The sequence below is a fragment of the Limanda limanda genome, chromosome 11 (genome assembly GCF_963576545.1).
Source record: "Limanda limanda chromosome 11, fLimLim1.1, whole genome shotgun sequence".
Classification (NCBI taxonomy): domain Eukaryota; kingdom Metazoa; phylum Chordata; class Actinopteri; order Pleuronectiformes; family Pleuronectidae; genus Limanda; species Limanda limanda.
The window spans coordinates 9,258,465-9,274,232 of NC_083646.1; the positions used below are offsets into that span (position 1 = coordinate 9,258,465).

Consider the following 15,768-nt stretch of genomic DNA (forward strand, 5'->3'; position numbering starts at 1 on the left):
AATTTAAGCAGGAGATGTGGATCAGTGCTGTTGTCAGCTCGGGTGCTGTGAGCAGAATGGGTCTAAATGTGGGTGACTGTGTTTTTTTAGCTGCTACATCAACTTATGAACGTTTAACTTCTTAACATCAACATATGAAGTCACAGTGGATTTGTTCTGAGGGATCTTTTTATTTCAACATGTGCTTTTCTTTGTACAGAAAAGATTTTAGTAGGATTTAAAAGTGTAAATATTACATTTGGTGCCAAGTCGAGTCATGCTGTGTCATCCTCAGACTTAAAGACAACTAAGATCATACAACATGAACACAAATACAAAAGTTTAGATGCATTTCAAAGTAATAATTGGACAGCTTTAATGTCTTTTGCAGCTAAAACATGTTTCCGCTAATCAAAGCTGCACCTTTATGTAAACTGTAGCCCCATGGCAGTTGAAATTAAGCAAAAGTGACTTTTAAAACATGACATTTGCAGAATTGTATGGTTGTGTCATTGCAACCGTGCATTTTGCGCGGTTAATATTACATATTACATAATAAAACTATTTTAAAAGTGTAATTTTTTTTTTTTTTTCTGATGGAGTCAAGGGATCTAAATGTTAATCTGATTCTGTTTCAAACTCTAAACTCTTTTTAATCATATGCTCATTTGTGAACTCACAACATAGTAAGTAAACAACATGTTAACATCCAGGATGTTTATAAGTCTGTTGAGGATGAGGATTTTGCAAGTTGCACTAGATCAGATGCACGTGTCTCGATTAGATCATTGTTAACTCAACTCTGTTTTCTCGGGTTGATATGCCACTGCAGAATAAAGGGAAAACTCAGAGAGAAAATCAAAACTGAGCCGCTCATCGGTTGATGCCATGTCACAATCCTGCATGTTGCAATCTAACCTGATCACGATAATACAATAGATGAAGCTGCATGCACAAGCTTGCACGTACACTCACACACACAAATCACACCTCCTCTCCTTGCCTTGAATCATATCCTTCTCCACCCTCAGAACAGGCTCTGATTACCTGGGTCAATTTGGGACTTTCCTCTTTCCACTGAAGTGTGGAGCGGGGCAACGGAAAGTCAAGCCCGGGTGTCTAAAGTCCCCAAAACACCCTGACACTACACAAACATACTGTGCAGCTGTCAGGGCACTCAACCATCATTGTCTCCTCTGGCGTAAAGTATCATTGTGGGTGAATAACACGCCCCAACCCACTTTACAGCCACATCCTGAACATCAGACAGAGCTCACTGCCGAATGAATGAGAGGCTGAGGTTAAATGATCCATAAGAAGATAGATATATAAACAGAAAATATGATCACACTGACCTTTAACATTTTCAAGCAGTGCTGGATGATGAGAGAAGTCATCAGTGGCCCAAATGAGGTCTGTCCACATGCAACACAATGAACTGAGGCCCCCTTGTGCCAAAAGAGCAAAGGTGCAGGGAGACTCTCAAAGAAATAATCAATTTAAACTCATTATATTTAGACACAAAGTAAAAGTACAACTACTCCTGTTTGGCTGTGGAGTCAGTGGTGAGCCTGCTACATCAGAAGGAACCAGATCTAACAAGAGGTATTTTCAAAGCATGCATGATCTTCAGTAATTTAAATGCACAGATGATGATCATTAGATTGCAGTGAGGACTCTAAACTGGATCAGCAGAGTCATAGTCAGTGTCTCCCTCTCATGCTTGTCGTGTTTCTCGTTTTAATGGAGCAGATTGTGAGGATGCAATAAAAAGTCGCTCCAGGACAGTTCTGAAAACTTCCCGGGGAAGTGTGCCGATTATAAACGACAAAAGTTCAGAACTCCAAATACGTAAGTAGCTCATAAAATATTACATTGATTATTCTGTAATATTAGGGCTATATTATCATTATTCTGTGTAACAAAGTATTTATTCATAAATGCAACTCATTTATTTCAAGTGCACCAGTTAACAATGCTAATCTGGTAGAAGTGGAAGTGAAGTAAACAGAATGACACTAGTTCTGCATTAACAGAAATATTAGGGTCGTAAAACTGCGACCTTTTGATGGTGCCAACGGAAAAATTTAGAAATCTTTGGCTACATCCACATATGAGATGTTAGTTTTAAAACATGCCACTGCTGTCACATTCACATTTGCTGTCGACACCAGTCCAGAGTCTGCAAGCACCTTAAACAGAGAAGTCTGGAAAAACTGCTGAGTTATTTTAGAACAGTCACACATTGTGTTAAACATTTTTGCTCATTTAAGGTTTGATTTGGTTGTTTGACCAAAAATTTCAAAAGTTGCTGGTTTCCCCTTCGAAAACCAGACACAAAGCACAAAGCACAGTTGAGGCCGGGACGAATATCATCTTATTGTAGGTGTTAATCATTAACCAAGATTAGGGACAAATGTAACTTTTGTCCTGATGATGGCGCTAAAGTGCAGAAATCACCAGAGTGAGGCTGTTTTCATGCTGAGGGGAGGTGAATGTGAGTATTAAACTTCCCAGTAATCCCCCCCCACACCCCTCCCCAACACTTTTTACTGAAACCCCCAAGCATTATCCTTTTAGGAGCTGTGGAGGGAAAGTCAGGGGATCACCAGAGTAATTACTGGGAACCATTAATACATGAATCTAATTCCATGCAATAATACTACTTCAGTGTGGACAAGTTGACAGGTTGACGTCTTAATGCCGCCGGCTGAAAATAACATGCAACGTTTCATGTCAGCTTCAGATGAAAAGCCAACTCAATCCATTTAAATACCCAGCATACACTGCTCCCTGCTGGCAGTTTGCTGACGACAAGGAGTCTTTTTATAGAAGCTCTTTCAGTTGATGACCTTTGACCTTTTCCTTTTATTTCCCTGTCTGTCAAAACGCAGTCTACCTGTCTGTTACTCAGGCCTCACAGCTTTTTACTTTCATTCTCAGTGGATGTTTAGTTCGTATAGCCCACACCTCTGCCCTCCCCTCTCCTCCCTCCTTCTCTCTCTCTCTCTCTCTCTCTCTCTCTCTCTCTCTCTCTCTCTCTCTCTCTCTCTCTCTCTCTCTCTCTCTCTCTCTCTCTCTCTCTCTGGGTGCCTGTCTGAGAAGTAGAGCAAAGCAGCAAACCTGTTTATCTGCCTGAAACCAGGAAACCAATCAAACGTTGCAAGTGGGGAGAGGAGCGAGAGACGGAGAAGAAACAGCAGCGTTTGAGGCCATGACAGAGAAGGTGTTTCCACTGCTTTGTGAGTATATGAACCTGAGATGTGGGGCTGCTTTGACACATGTATGAATGTTAAGGGGGGGGGGGGGGGGGGGGGGCAAGAGAGGCTGATTGTGTGGAGTTAGGAGGGTGGAGCGAGTGAGGAGAAAAAGGAGTGGGATGACAAAAGTTGAAACTGTATCTTTGTTGTCGTCCATTCCTTTGTTGTTAGTTCACTCTTTGTCATAGCTGCACTGTGACAGAGCTTGAGGAGGGTGAAGGGACAAAGAGTGGACCTTCTCATCTTTGAATGCTGCCTCTGCACACGTCCATCGCTGCCTAATGTGATGTTGTTGGGTTATCATGATATGGATGAAGGACGGCTGCTGTTTGAGGAAGCTAAGATGACGCTAAGATGAAGCAGACATCATAGTAAGGACCTCAAACATTCAGACACGGAGAGTTTCCACTCCTCTTAGCACAGTAGTCGGCTCATGCACAAGGACAGACGGGCATTTAAAGTAGTTTATGGTTCACTTCACCCACACACAACAGCGACATGACGGCAGCAGCAGGTTCAAGCTCCCAGTTCCCAACAAGCGAGGACCGACAGCTGGTGGACAAGGCTCTCAAGAAACTGGACAAGCTCTACGAGCTGTGCAAGAACCCCCGCCTGGGCCTGAGGAACAGTCCGCCGTACCTGCCCGGGCTGGTATCTGAGACGACAGAGCTGCTCATGCAGGTTTGGGAGCCCTACGAAGGCTCCAAGGCTGCAGGCGGACAAACGCCCCGGGGAGACGAGGCCAACTACCTGAGGGTCCATGTCAGAAACCTGCTGGATAAGACAGACAGGGCTGTGCTGCTGTTCAAAGAAGGACGGGAAAAGATATTTGAGGAGACATCGAGTCACAGGTGAGAGCGCTCCTGGCTGATGGCTACACATTCAGACACATACAAGGAAAGCAAATATTAGAGACAAATGTTGGTTTTGAAATATTTGATTCCTTATTTCCTTTCTGGAAATACTTCTTTCCAAAATGCAATAGGCCGATATCTAACATGAGAAAATGTTGATACAAATAATTGGCTTCATTCATTCATTCATAATCGTGGTCCACTCTGATTTTTTTTAATTATTGTTTAGTTGAAACAATAAATTGGCAGATTTAGTATTATTAATAATGTTATAACAATTTTTTAAAGACCAATTTAACCAAAAATACAAAATTTTGGTTAAATTGGTCTATAATTTTGGTACGTTTTTAGCAAATGAATATCAAAATTGAAACAATTGGTTGAAAACTGTATAATTATGTGTCAAACTCTAAAGAACCTTTCTTCTAACATTTTTATTATTATGGTTCGTTTTTTGTCGCATTTTTAAGATATGATCTCGGATATTTCTGCCGCCAGTTTGCCGAGTTTAAAAGGAAGTTTATATTTGGTGCTCACAGCAAGTATAATAAAAATATATATATCAATAATGTCATAGCTGTGTCTCTGTCACTCTGGATTTTTGACACCTCACACAGATCTGATGAAAACTGTTCAAATCAATTATCCATCATGCTTTTGAAAGTTTTCTAAATTTAGTTTTTAATCCTTTGTGTATCACAATTGAAATTACTCTCTGCTTAAAAACTTTCGAAAAGGCAGACAAAGTATTTTTCAGTTCTAACAGAGGACGCACAGCCCGTCAATCTTTATGTAGAATGGCGGGACCAGGGCCATTCAACTAATGCTCTTCAAAAAGCATGAGAATCAAAAGTAGTCTTCAAATCGACAAGATAAAGAGTCACGTCTGAAAACTTGGTCTTTTTTTAGAGCTTTTTACTTCCCCAGAGAATAAACAATAATTATGACCACATTCTGTAGCTAAAGTGGATGTTTTGGAAAAGCTGAATTGAGTCACTTTTTAGTTTAAGTGTTTGGACCTTGATCCTGTTGGGACTAATAATGAAGATGGAACTCGAGCCAAATCCACGTGTTTGTGATGCTACTGTGGGGAAAGTACAAACAACAGCAGCAGTATTTCATCTGAATGGGAGCAGCTCAGGAGAGAGTGTCTTGTATATGTCTATCAATCTATCCATCCATCCATCCATCCATCCATCTATATATCGCTTTTGTCACATATTTCCTTCCAGCTGAAACTATCAGAAAAGCCATAACAAAAGATTAATTTATCATCTTGATTCCTCTGCACACGTAAGAGAACAGATGGCCCCCTTCACCGCAGCCTTGTCTGCATGGGCAGTCATGTGGCAAATTCACAATGCGTTATGTAAAATGGGGTTTAGACGTCCGGGAAAATTGTGTAAATATTCTATTTTAGTCTAATTTTAAATGTCCTGCTGTAAATGTCTTCTTTTTGAAGACCTGTTTTGAAGACATTTGCTGTTTTGAAGACATTTTCTGCTGGAGCTCCGCCTGTTGTATAAAACGCTGACTGTTGGATAATGGATAACAATAATCGCCCCTTTATAAGTGGAATTTCTGCTCGACTGTGATGTGAGGCTAAAAACAGAAGTGAGATCCGACTGATGACGGAGGCGTCTCATCTGACAGTGGAAGGTTTAGCAGCTGGAAGAGTTTTGCAAAGATACTACGTCTGCAAAGATACTTGTGTGCTGAACAATGGATGAAACACACATATTTGTCAACGCATCAATCAAATCACATTCTTTATTGTGGAGGAATAAAAGAAGCAAAACCACGCTGTAGAAATACTGTAATAATTCAAAGATAGAATGAAAAAAATGATAACACACGTAATTCTGTATATACTCACTTTATGACAGAATATCATAATCTCATGTTTTTTTAGGCTGCTATAAGTGGAGAAAAAAGGTGTAAAAAGTATAATATTTTCCCTCTGAAATGTGAGTAGAAGCATATAGAGGCATGAAATATCCTCAAAATACTTGAGCTACCTCATATGTGAGTACAGCTATTGACTGATTATATTTTATCTCATCACATCAAAACAAGATCAGCTCTGCAGACTAACATTTTTGTCACTGACAAATATTTGATGACTAAATATCTTAAACCTCTCAATTGCAATTCTTCTTTTTTATTAAATGCACAGTGAGTTTCTTCGGACGCAGGAGTGATTTGAATGTTGTAACAGAAACATAGTGGTGCAGATCACTCACGACTCTAGATACCATAAAATAAAATTAAGTATGTAAAACAGTACAGAAATAGAACCGAGGCTAATAGACACTGGTCTGAGCTGACACACTGGCCAATGGAACATTTTGTGGTTGACGAGCATGCAGCACAGAGCATCCTGTCTGAGAGCGTGTGGAAAGTATTGTCACTGCTTTCTCAACAGAAAAGATATAATATTGAATCTTCCAAGTATTTCCGTCTCTTCTAAAACACACAGGTTGATTTTAATTTGTCACAGTAATAGAATGCAACTTTTATTTTATTATAATTATAATAAAAAAGTATATTTTATTATAAAATCTTTAAAAATTATCTGTTTTTAATGCAAATAATGTGAATTTTGGGAAAAATACACCACAACAAAATAGTGCTTCAAGGTATGATCATATTTCAATAAACGTTACTTATCCTTTGAATTTAAAAACAAATGTAGAACATATGTAAGATGCCGTGAATGGCTTTTACGTTGACTTTCCATCACAGGGTGACAGTGTGTGGGATGTGGGTCATTTCTTCCATTTCCATGTCCAATGTCTATTTCTATTTGGCAGCAAAACTGAAAGTCTGCTGTGTTTCATTCCCAGGAGGGACTTGACTAAACTGTCTCTGCTGTTCAGTCACATGCTGGGGGAGATGAGGGCCATGTTTCCAGATGGATCTTTTCAGGGTGACACCTACAGGGTGACCAAGTCAGAGGCCGAGAAGTTTTGGTGGCACTCCTGGGGGAACAAGTGAGTTTGTGGAATTTCCCTACACATTAATCATTTACTTCTTGCATTTTCTGTGTGCAAAAATCCACTCCATGTATTCTGCCAGGTGTGTGGTTCCGTGGAACATCTTTAAAGAGCAGCTGCGGAGTGCGCATGCGTTTGAGGAAGGGATGGAGTCCGTGGCGCTCAAATCAACCATCGATCTCACCTGTAATGACCACATCTCTGTGTTTGAGTTTGACATCTTCACCAGACTCTTTCAGGTGAGCTCAACAATTCCTATATAAAAAAGGTATAAATTGATTATTTAAATACAAGAAATGTGATACAATAAATACGAATCTACCAGCAGCAGCAGGTTTGTATAGCTTAGTCTAAATACTAGAAACAACAGGAAACCACTAGCCATAACAAAATCAATATATACCAGAACTGTGAAAGCTCAGGTTAATCATCATTTGCATGATCCGAAAACTATGTTGTCATTTCCTCCTGTAATGGGGTTAAATGTCAGACTATTTGTTAGTGGCTAACACGGCAGAGCAGTCTCCACTTCCTCCAAATATCCAGAAATGAAACTGCCAAGTGGCAGCAAAAAGGCATTTGGTGTCTGCTGTTGTGACGCCCTGTCAATAGGCCCACGCAACCAATCGTGAGCCAGTCTCAGCTGTCAATCATGACATTTGACCCAGTTTTTTTTTGGCATCAACACTAACAGGATTTGCTGTTGAACATAAATCTGTATGAACCACATAAAATAACAGAAACAGTATTTGAGAAATATTGTTTACTCAATGTCCTATTAGCCTATATGCTAACATGGAGGAGAGGGGTGTATGCTGTTGCCAGCAACCAAGGGGCGATTGCGGCACTTTAGACTTCGCCGTCATGTCGTCAATCTTTATTTACGGCCTCAGGTTGCTACCAGTATAACAAGCATGAATATGTTAAATTCATCCAACCTGTATTTTAACCTGTGAATACATTGAGGTAAAGACTAATCAACAATATAGCAGAAAATAAAACATCCAAGTCATAAAGAAAAGCAGCTTGAGATGAAAATAAAGGAGAGATAAGATCTATCTTCATACCTAGCTAAGCAAACTGTCTGTAGCTTCGATAAGAGAAGTTTACTTTATCCTTGCACCTCGGAAGAAATCAAATGAGCATATTTCCCAAACTATTCTCTTATCCTGAGTATCTTCTCCCTTACAGCCCTGGAAGTCACTTTTAAGGAACTGGAACCAATTAGCAGTGACTCATCCAGGCTACATGGCGTTCCTCACCTACGACCAGGTTGTAGCTCGTCTGGAGCACTACCTGCACAGGCCTGGAAGGTACGGACCTGTTGATCTACATCACTATTAACAGTGTCGAGGTTTGATGGGAACTTGAGTTACGTCACATCTGGAAACTGATCCCAGTCGTGAAAAAAGTTGGTCCTTCAAGTAAAAGAACCACTACAGCAAAGGTTTTAAGCAGATAGATTTTACACAGGACATAAAAAAACAAATGAATACACAATAGAAGTAAATATGGAGACTATTTGTAAAGGGATATTCTAGCAAATTACCTGTTAAGTGGAGTTTCTTAATGTTTCTGTCAGGCGATTAACAAGGATCTTTCTTTTTCAGCTATATCTTCAGACTGAGCTGCACAAGAATGGGACAGTGGGCTATTGGTCATGTGACCACTGAGGGCAGCATCGTCCAGACCATCCCCGAGAACACACCTCTCTACCTGGCTCTCATCGAAGGCTTCAGTGAGAGCTGGTCAGAAACACGCGCACAATGATCTCTGAATTATTCTCGTTTTGTCTGTGTGTTTTCTCTCAGTGCATCATGTGTGTGTGTATGTGTGTGTGTGTGTGTGTGCAGTTACCTGTACCCTGATGGCCGTGATGTGAACCCCGACCTGACCGCCTTGCGTGAACCTTGCCAGAGGAGCAAAGTCAAAGTCACAGAAGTAAGCGGATGCACTTTGAACGTCTTTATCGGCATCACCACGTGGAGTGCCCACAGCATCTTGAAGCTGCACCAAGACAAAACAAAGATCATATCCTGAGATATTGTTTCCTCTCATTGTTTTTCTGCCTCTTCTTTGACTAACCACCCAACAGGAGCAGTACGAGCTTTACTGTGACATTGGCAGCACCTTCCAGTTGTGTAAGATCTGTGCAGAGAGGGATAAGGACACTCGTATTCAGCCCTGTGGGCATCTCCTGTGCCAACCCTGCCTCACAGGCTGGCAGGTATGAAACCTACCGGCACTATTACACATGCTGCTGTTCAGCTACTGTTACTGCACAGTTTTAAGTTTAGTGAAGTGAAAGAGTCTGGGATGAAAAAAATACTATAATGTTTGTATGTGAAAACCCTGTAGGCTAATGAAGCTGGTTATTTACAGTGTATGCTCCGTGTTTAATGAAGCGTGTGAGGGATTTCCCGTGCCTTGCGAAAATAATCTTAAATAATCAAAGCTGCTTTAACAAGTTTTAAATCTGACTTAGTTAAAATAGTGAGACACATTTACATTTATTTACACAAAGACTAGTTCCTGAATGGCCTTACTTTTTGTATGTAAGATTATTCACATTAATCATTAATTCATTTTAAATGTTTCTGTCCTTGCACATTGTGTTAAATGTAGAATTGCTGAAGACGCACTTTTGTCTGAGTAGAATACTCGGTAAAAAAAAAAAGAGGTGCAAAAATAGCCTCAAATTTAAAAATAAATTCATTAGGCATCAGGGGGAAAAACACATTTAAGAAATTGCCAATATATGAAACTGGTCCCACCCAACTTCCTGCTTCTGCTTTTGACTTTGAAGACATGCACTCAGAAAACTGCCGGCACATTATAGCCACGTGCTCGACCACCATTTCCTTCAGTCGACCATCCAGTGGCCTCGGATTTATTCAGGAGGTTTTCATGTCTCTGCAAAGGTTCAGTTCGCTGTGTCCTGACATTTGGCTGAGGACTTCCTATGTGAGCTGCAGGCTCACATCCTCTTTTAACCATGTCAGCACAGTCACCCTGATGAAAAGTGAATGTCAGTGTGTGTGAGAGCCACTAAATGCTTTGCTGACAATCATCCAATGGAAAAGCCAAGAAAAGTTCACCTTCATAAAATTCATTGACCTGCCTTAGTGTAACCTCTGTTATAGGATTTAACAGACCCTTCACAAAATAAACATTAAATTGCTGGCAGACCCACATTTTGTAATATAAACTCAACAGGGTCACCATTTACACACGAGTCCAGAGCACAAGACTTTGCTTGGCTCACCATGAGGCCACGTGCACAGGAGTGATCATGAAAGAGACTCTCCTGTTCTCCGTGAACCTTTTAGTGGCTGAGGTGCCCTCGCCTTGCCTGAGCAAATTGCACCTGGGTCCTAATGCCCCCCCCCCAGAGACTTTGCTTTTGAGGCACTGTAAATTTAAAGCTGAGTAACAGAATCGGGTCACATACCAGTTGTCCAAACTGCCGCTATATAAAAGTATAAAATAAGAAAATAATGTAGGAGGTAGGGAGCAATCTGGAAAAACAGCACAGAAAAACTGCATCTGAAGAGAATCACAAAATATCCAATGATTTGAGCAACAAAAACACAAAGAAAGTAACCGAGCAATACAAATACATAAATTGTTTAATTCACTTTTATCTGATTTAGATTTGTACATAACCACAATCGAACGTGTTATGTTCCACCTTCTTCCTCTTTCAGAAAACTGTACAACCTTTTTTTTTTTAAAGTCAAGTGTGAATATTCCACTACACACAGTTCAAAAGGCCTGAAGCAACACACAGCCACAGGTCTAAAGTGTTTCCATAACCATATCTGTCTCCTGTCATTCATAACTATCCAGCAGAAGTCAGCGGGCAACACGTGTCCATACTGTCGCTGCGTCATCAGAGGGACTGAGTCCATTCTCATCGAGCCCTACATGGCAGGCAGGGGTCGAGGCCAGGAGGAGGAGGAGGAGGAGGAAGAGGAGGCGGACCATGAGGATATTGAACTTGTTATAAAAGAAATGGCTGCCTTGAAGAAGGTGTGTGAATATGTTTCTGTCAGTTGTGTTAAATTTTATCTACTCCAGCCTCCTAGTTTCCTTCTGTCTCTTCTAAGTCATGTCCTACAACGAAGAAGAAACCAAACTTAGTGCTTCACTTTGTCTCCCTCATACCAACAGCTCTCAAGTCTGGATTACCAGGTGCCCAGCCCCCCCCGCTTTGGTCCACCTCTGCCCCCTAAAAACAGCAAAACTCTCCCCCGCTCCTCCCATCCCAGCAACCAGCCCCAGACACCAGAAGCCAACGTGCTGACCAAACACTTCCATTCCAGTCCAGTAAGTTCCACATGTTGCTGTGTCACATCTCAGCAGTTTGATGATGGTGATCATTTTTCAAGCGTCTCAGAAATGTTCATTCGTGCACACACTTGGCGAGCTGTGATGTGATGTGTGTAGTGGTAGCTGGTGCCTGACGTGTTCCTTCTCCCGAGCAGGCTCACGGTGTCACTGAAGCACGGAGGAGACGCAAACAGCAACCAAACGTCAACAGGTGACACGCTGATCCTCTTGTCTACATGTGCACGAGGAGGAGTTTAAACTTTGACATGATGCCGAGACTTTACAGATGATGATCTTCATACTTTAGCTTTATTTATAGTCAACATGAGGAAGTTCATATTGTCTATGAGGTGAAGTTGCAGTTGAGTGCTTTTTAAGGCTAATGGGTGCGTTTTATATTGTTTGTGTTTTAAAGCATTGTATTTTTATTTAAGGATTTCTTTACATACTAAGGAAATTATAAAAGTTGTTTTAAAAAAGTAACTTGGCATCAAATTGTGGACTGTGCCACTAAGTTTCCTACTGTTGTTCAAAAGAACTTCCATTTATTTTAGAAATTCAGAAATATAAGGTCTGATCAGTTATTCAATAAAAACACAAGAGGAAATGAAATGTGAAATAAAATAAAATGTGTTGCGTGCTTTCCACTAAGGACTCAGAGGGAGGAGCCAAAGAGCAGTGAGGGCGATGACTCTGGCGGCCTGAGGTTGCCTAGGCCACACCCACTCTCCCACAGGTGATTGACAGAAGTCTCCATGGAGCATGGCTGCAGTAAACCAGTATTTTCCACCTGAGCCTGTTTTGACTTTTAATACTCATCAGTAAACTCCATCAAGCTGATTCCGTTGCTCATAATTCACCATCTTGGCTTATTTTGCTTTTCAGCGTTGATGAACTTAGAGAAGGGAAGACGTCTTCTTCATCCCAGCAAGGTGTCAACAGTAAGTTAGTAGCTTCATGTGCAGTGGTCCCATTATACTCTTACACTGGAATTATGCTTTTCCAATGTATCTCGCTGACAAGGATCCTAATATCCTTACTAGTATCCAATAACGGCTCAATTCTTGCCACTATTGCAGTACAGTGTGACAGGTACTGATATTGTTTGTGACACCTCTAAAGTTTCTACATTGACAACTTATAATGAAACGCAATATGAAAGTAGTTGTAATTGCTTTTTTTCAAATGTTTTATCTCACTTTAAATTGAAATGTTTTGGGTTTTACAGCTGAGCCAGAGAGTCTTAAAATTCGATATAAATATTTCCTCAGTCTTTGACAACTTGTATGATTTTTATAAAAACATCTGTTTTTGTTTGTGTGTAGGTGATGCTGCATGGCTCGGCCCTTCCCACCCTGTCAAAGAGAGACAGAGACGTAAAGGGCGGGAGGAAAGGGGAATCACTCCCAGGAAAGATACATTTGATCTGGCTGAGGTGACGAGAACAATGTCATCCTGACAAAGACTCTGTAAATGAAGAAATGAATGAATCCTCCTTCAGCCTCAGTTAGAAGACTTTTTTGTGTCATGTTTATCTGTAAATGAGACTGTGTGTGTATGTGTGTGTGTGTGTGTGTGTGTGTGTGTGTGTGTGTGTGTGTGTGTGTGTGTGTGTGTGTGTGTGTGTGTGTGTGTGTGTGTGTACCACTGACAGAAACCTTGTCCACTGAGGCCTCCTGCTGTTTAATAATCTCACTGCCATTATCTCCACAGTAGGTTCAATAGCAATTCATAAATATAGTCACACAATCCTCTCGTTTTCATAATTAAAGTATTTTCATAGCCACAATCCAATAATAAAAGCTAATGAAAGGCTTGATATTGGAAAATGTAATTATCTGAATAAAAAAAAGGGAGCAATCAAGAGTCAACACGTGAAACCTTAGAAATATGCTACCTCATCTTTTAAACTTTAAAACTATGGTGTTCTTATTATTTATAAAAGTAAATCAAATTAAAAAATGTTTATGGTACTAAAACCAAACAAATAAACCTGTAACTGACACATACTTGAGCTTCTTTGTGGTGTCATTGTTTATGTATTTCTTACTTTGAAATGAAAATACCAACAGAAGTGAAGGTGAACACATACCAAATGGTTTTATTGTGTTTTTGTATATTTCGGCACATGTGTGCTGAGTCTGGATTTGTGAGGGGGAAACGTCAGAGGAGACAAGTCACGAGAGAAAGAGAAGGAAAAGAAAAGAAAATGGAAGAAGCGAGGACAGAAAACGTTCTGTCCTCAGGGGTAGGCCGCCAGCGTGTCTTCAATCCAGGCGTGGAACTCGCACAGCTTGACGTAGACGCCGGGGTAGCCAGGTTGGGCACATCCCTGACCCCATGACACCAGGCCTTGGACTTCTCCACGACACACCAGAGGGCTGCCGGAGTCACCCTGACAAACGGTGGAGATACACAACGATGAATTCTGCTGCACATACAGAGATTTGAGTCCAGAACAACTTTTGAAACTCACGTTGCACGCATCTCTTTGTCCATCCATGAACCCGGCACACACCATCCTGGGTGAGATCATATCAGGATAGGACTCCATACATTGCGCTTCATCAATTATGGGCACGTCCATACACTGCAGCAGGGTGGGCATGTACACATCTACATTGGACAGGATACGCATTAGTCAACAAATCAAACACAAAAACCAGTTCACTACTTGAGTAAATGTTCTTAATTACTTTCCACTACAGCGAATTTGAGCCGTTGACAGAATCAATCTCTTAAAAGCAACGCAGACGACATTATTTGTCAGTCAGATTGTATTTTATGATTAAAATCACAATTCGAAACGAACCCTCTCCATCCCGGGCAGTGTTCCCCCAGCCAGACACAGAGCAGGGGGTTCCCGTCACTGGACAGTTTTTGGGCAGTGAGATGGGTGCGACTGCATTGGTCACCTCCACAGGATGGTAGAGCTTGATCAGCATGATGTCAAAATCCAGAGTCTGGTAGTCATATCTGCACACGGAGAGAAATGCATAACAAGGATCATTGAGTCATGCAGAATGCAAAAGAAAAGGCCGGGTGGTTAAGTTCTTCACTCACTGAGGATGCCAAATGATGGTGTCGGTCTTCATGAGCTGCTCCGTGCCCTCGAACTTGCGCAGGTCATGTTCTCCCATCATGACCTGCATGTAGTAGGGACTGAAACAAGAGGTCAAATATGTGGGAGCCGAAAACGCTTCTGTGCATAATCTATCTTATAAGTCTACATCAATTTAATTTCCTCTTTTGCTAATACTATTCTGCACACGTGCTCTTGAACTGATAAATCATTCATTTTCCACCTACGACTGTTTTTGGTTGTACCTCAAAGGGGAAAAACGCAGATAGAAAAATAGAGCAAATCAAGCAAATGAATTTGAAAAAAAGAACTTGGCAACAAGAGAAAACAATACATGTTGTGATATATGATAGGATTCTTCAGCCGTGATGCTTACTTGTACCAACAGTGGGCGACAGACAGCACCCACTGGTTGTTGATGAGCACCCCACCGCAGAAGTGGTAGCCATAGTTGAGGGAGGCCATGTAAGGACGGGAGTGGGCAGAACACTCGTGTCCGCCAACGATGCGTCCGTCCTCACGGGGAACTGCCACTGTAACACAGACACACACAGACACACACACACACAATGGATGAAACCAAGAGCGACATGACAAAGATTCAGGTTTCAAAGTCATTATCCACAACTTACCATCATACTTTTCAAAATGTTTGACATGAGTATAGAAATATGCAGCTTTGCATGTGTGTGTGTGTGTGTGTGTGTGTTAATTTGCGTGCATGTGTGTGTTTGTGTTACCAGCAGCCCCGACCATCAGCAGCAGAGCCAGCAGTGTCATGGTGTCTGTTGAATGATCTGAAGACACTCGGACACACCCCGGCTGACATTTATATCCCATCAGCCCCAACGCACTCAACCTTACCCACTCCCCCCCCCCCCACCCCACCCCCCTCCTGCACCCGCCACCTCCCTCTTTCCGTCGACCACATCTGTGACCTGACACTCTCCTGTTCTTATCGCCTGGCACCGGGCATCCACCCAGTTCTGCTGTCTTATCAAGCTCCTGCATTTTCTTGTTTTTCCAATTCTGCCTCGTGGCAGCTTCACCCCCTGCGGTTGTGTCATCTGTGCCCCTCATTTACGAATGTGGCAGAAGGTCTCTCCGATATCACGATACCCGTGTACGTTTTTTCTCTTGGTTGTTTGATATAGAACAAGATTCGTAAGCATGCTGTTAGTTGGCTCCACTTTTGGCTGCCCTTGAACATGGGCAGGTGATAAGGAAGGTGAGAAAGAGCTCATCTGGCGTCTCAGAGGCAGGAA

At 41.5% G+C, this 15,768-nt stretch overlaps 2 protein-coding genes across 2 annotated transcripts; one reads left to right on the top strand and one right to left on the bottom strand.

Moving 5' to 3' along the window:
- The first annotated feature begins 3,169 nt into the window (after positions 1–3,169).
- Positions 3,170–12,987, top strand: cblc (Cbl proto-oncogene C, E3 ubiquitin protein ligase). The gene is made up of 14 exons (XM_061081587.1): positions 3,170–3,221; positions 3,411–4,090; positions 6,940–7,086; positions 7,172–7,328; positions 8,281–8,402; positions 8,700–8,837; positions 8,943–9,030; positions 9,185–9,316; positions 10,942–11,121; positions 11,263–11,418; positions 11,577–11,632; positions 12,074–12,157; positions 12,307–12,362; positions 12,747–12,987. The coding sequence occupies exons 2-14, from the start codon at positions 3,738–3,740 to the stop codon at positions 12,878–12,880; spliced, it is 1,803 nt and encodes a 600-aa protein (XP_060937570.1). The 5' UTR covers positions 3,170–3,221; positions 3,411–3,737; the 3' UTR covers positions 12,881–12,987.
- Positions 12,988–13,496: 509 nt separating this feature from the next.
- LOC133014500 (trypsin-like) lies at positions 13,497–15,320 on the bottom strand. The gene is made up of 6 exons (XM_061081765.1): positions 15,244–15,320; positions 14,880–15,036; positions 14,485–14,583; positions 14,234–14,397; positions 13,898–14,037; positions 13,497–13,816 (listed from the first exon to the last, which is right to left on the bottom strand). The coding sequence occupies exons 1-6, from the start codon at positions 15,281–15,283 to the stop codon at positions 13,664–13,666; spliced, it is 753 nt and encodes a 250-aa protein (XP_060937748.1). The 5' UTR covers positions 15,284–15,320; the 3' UTR covers positions 13,497–13,663.
- Positions 15,321–15,768: the final 448 nt, after the last annotated feature.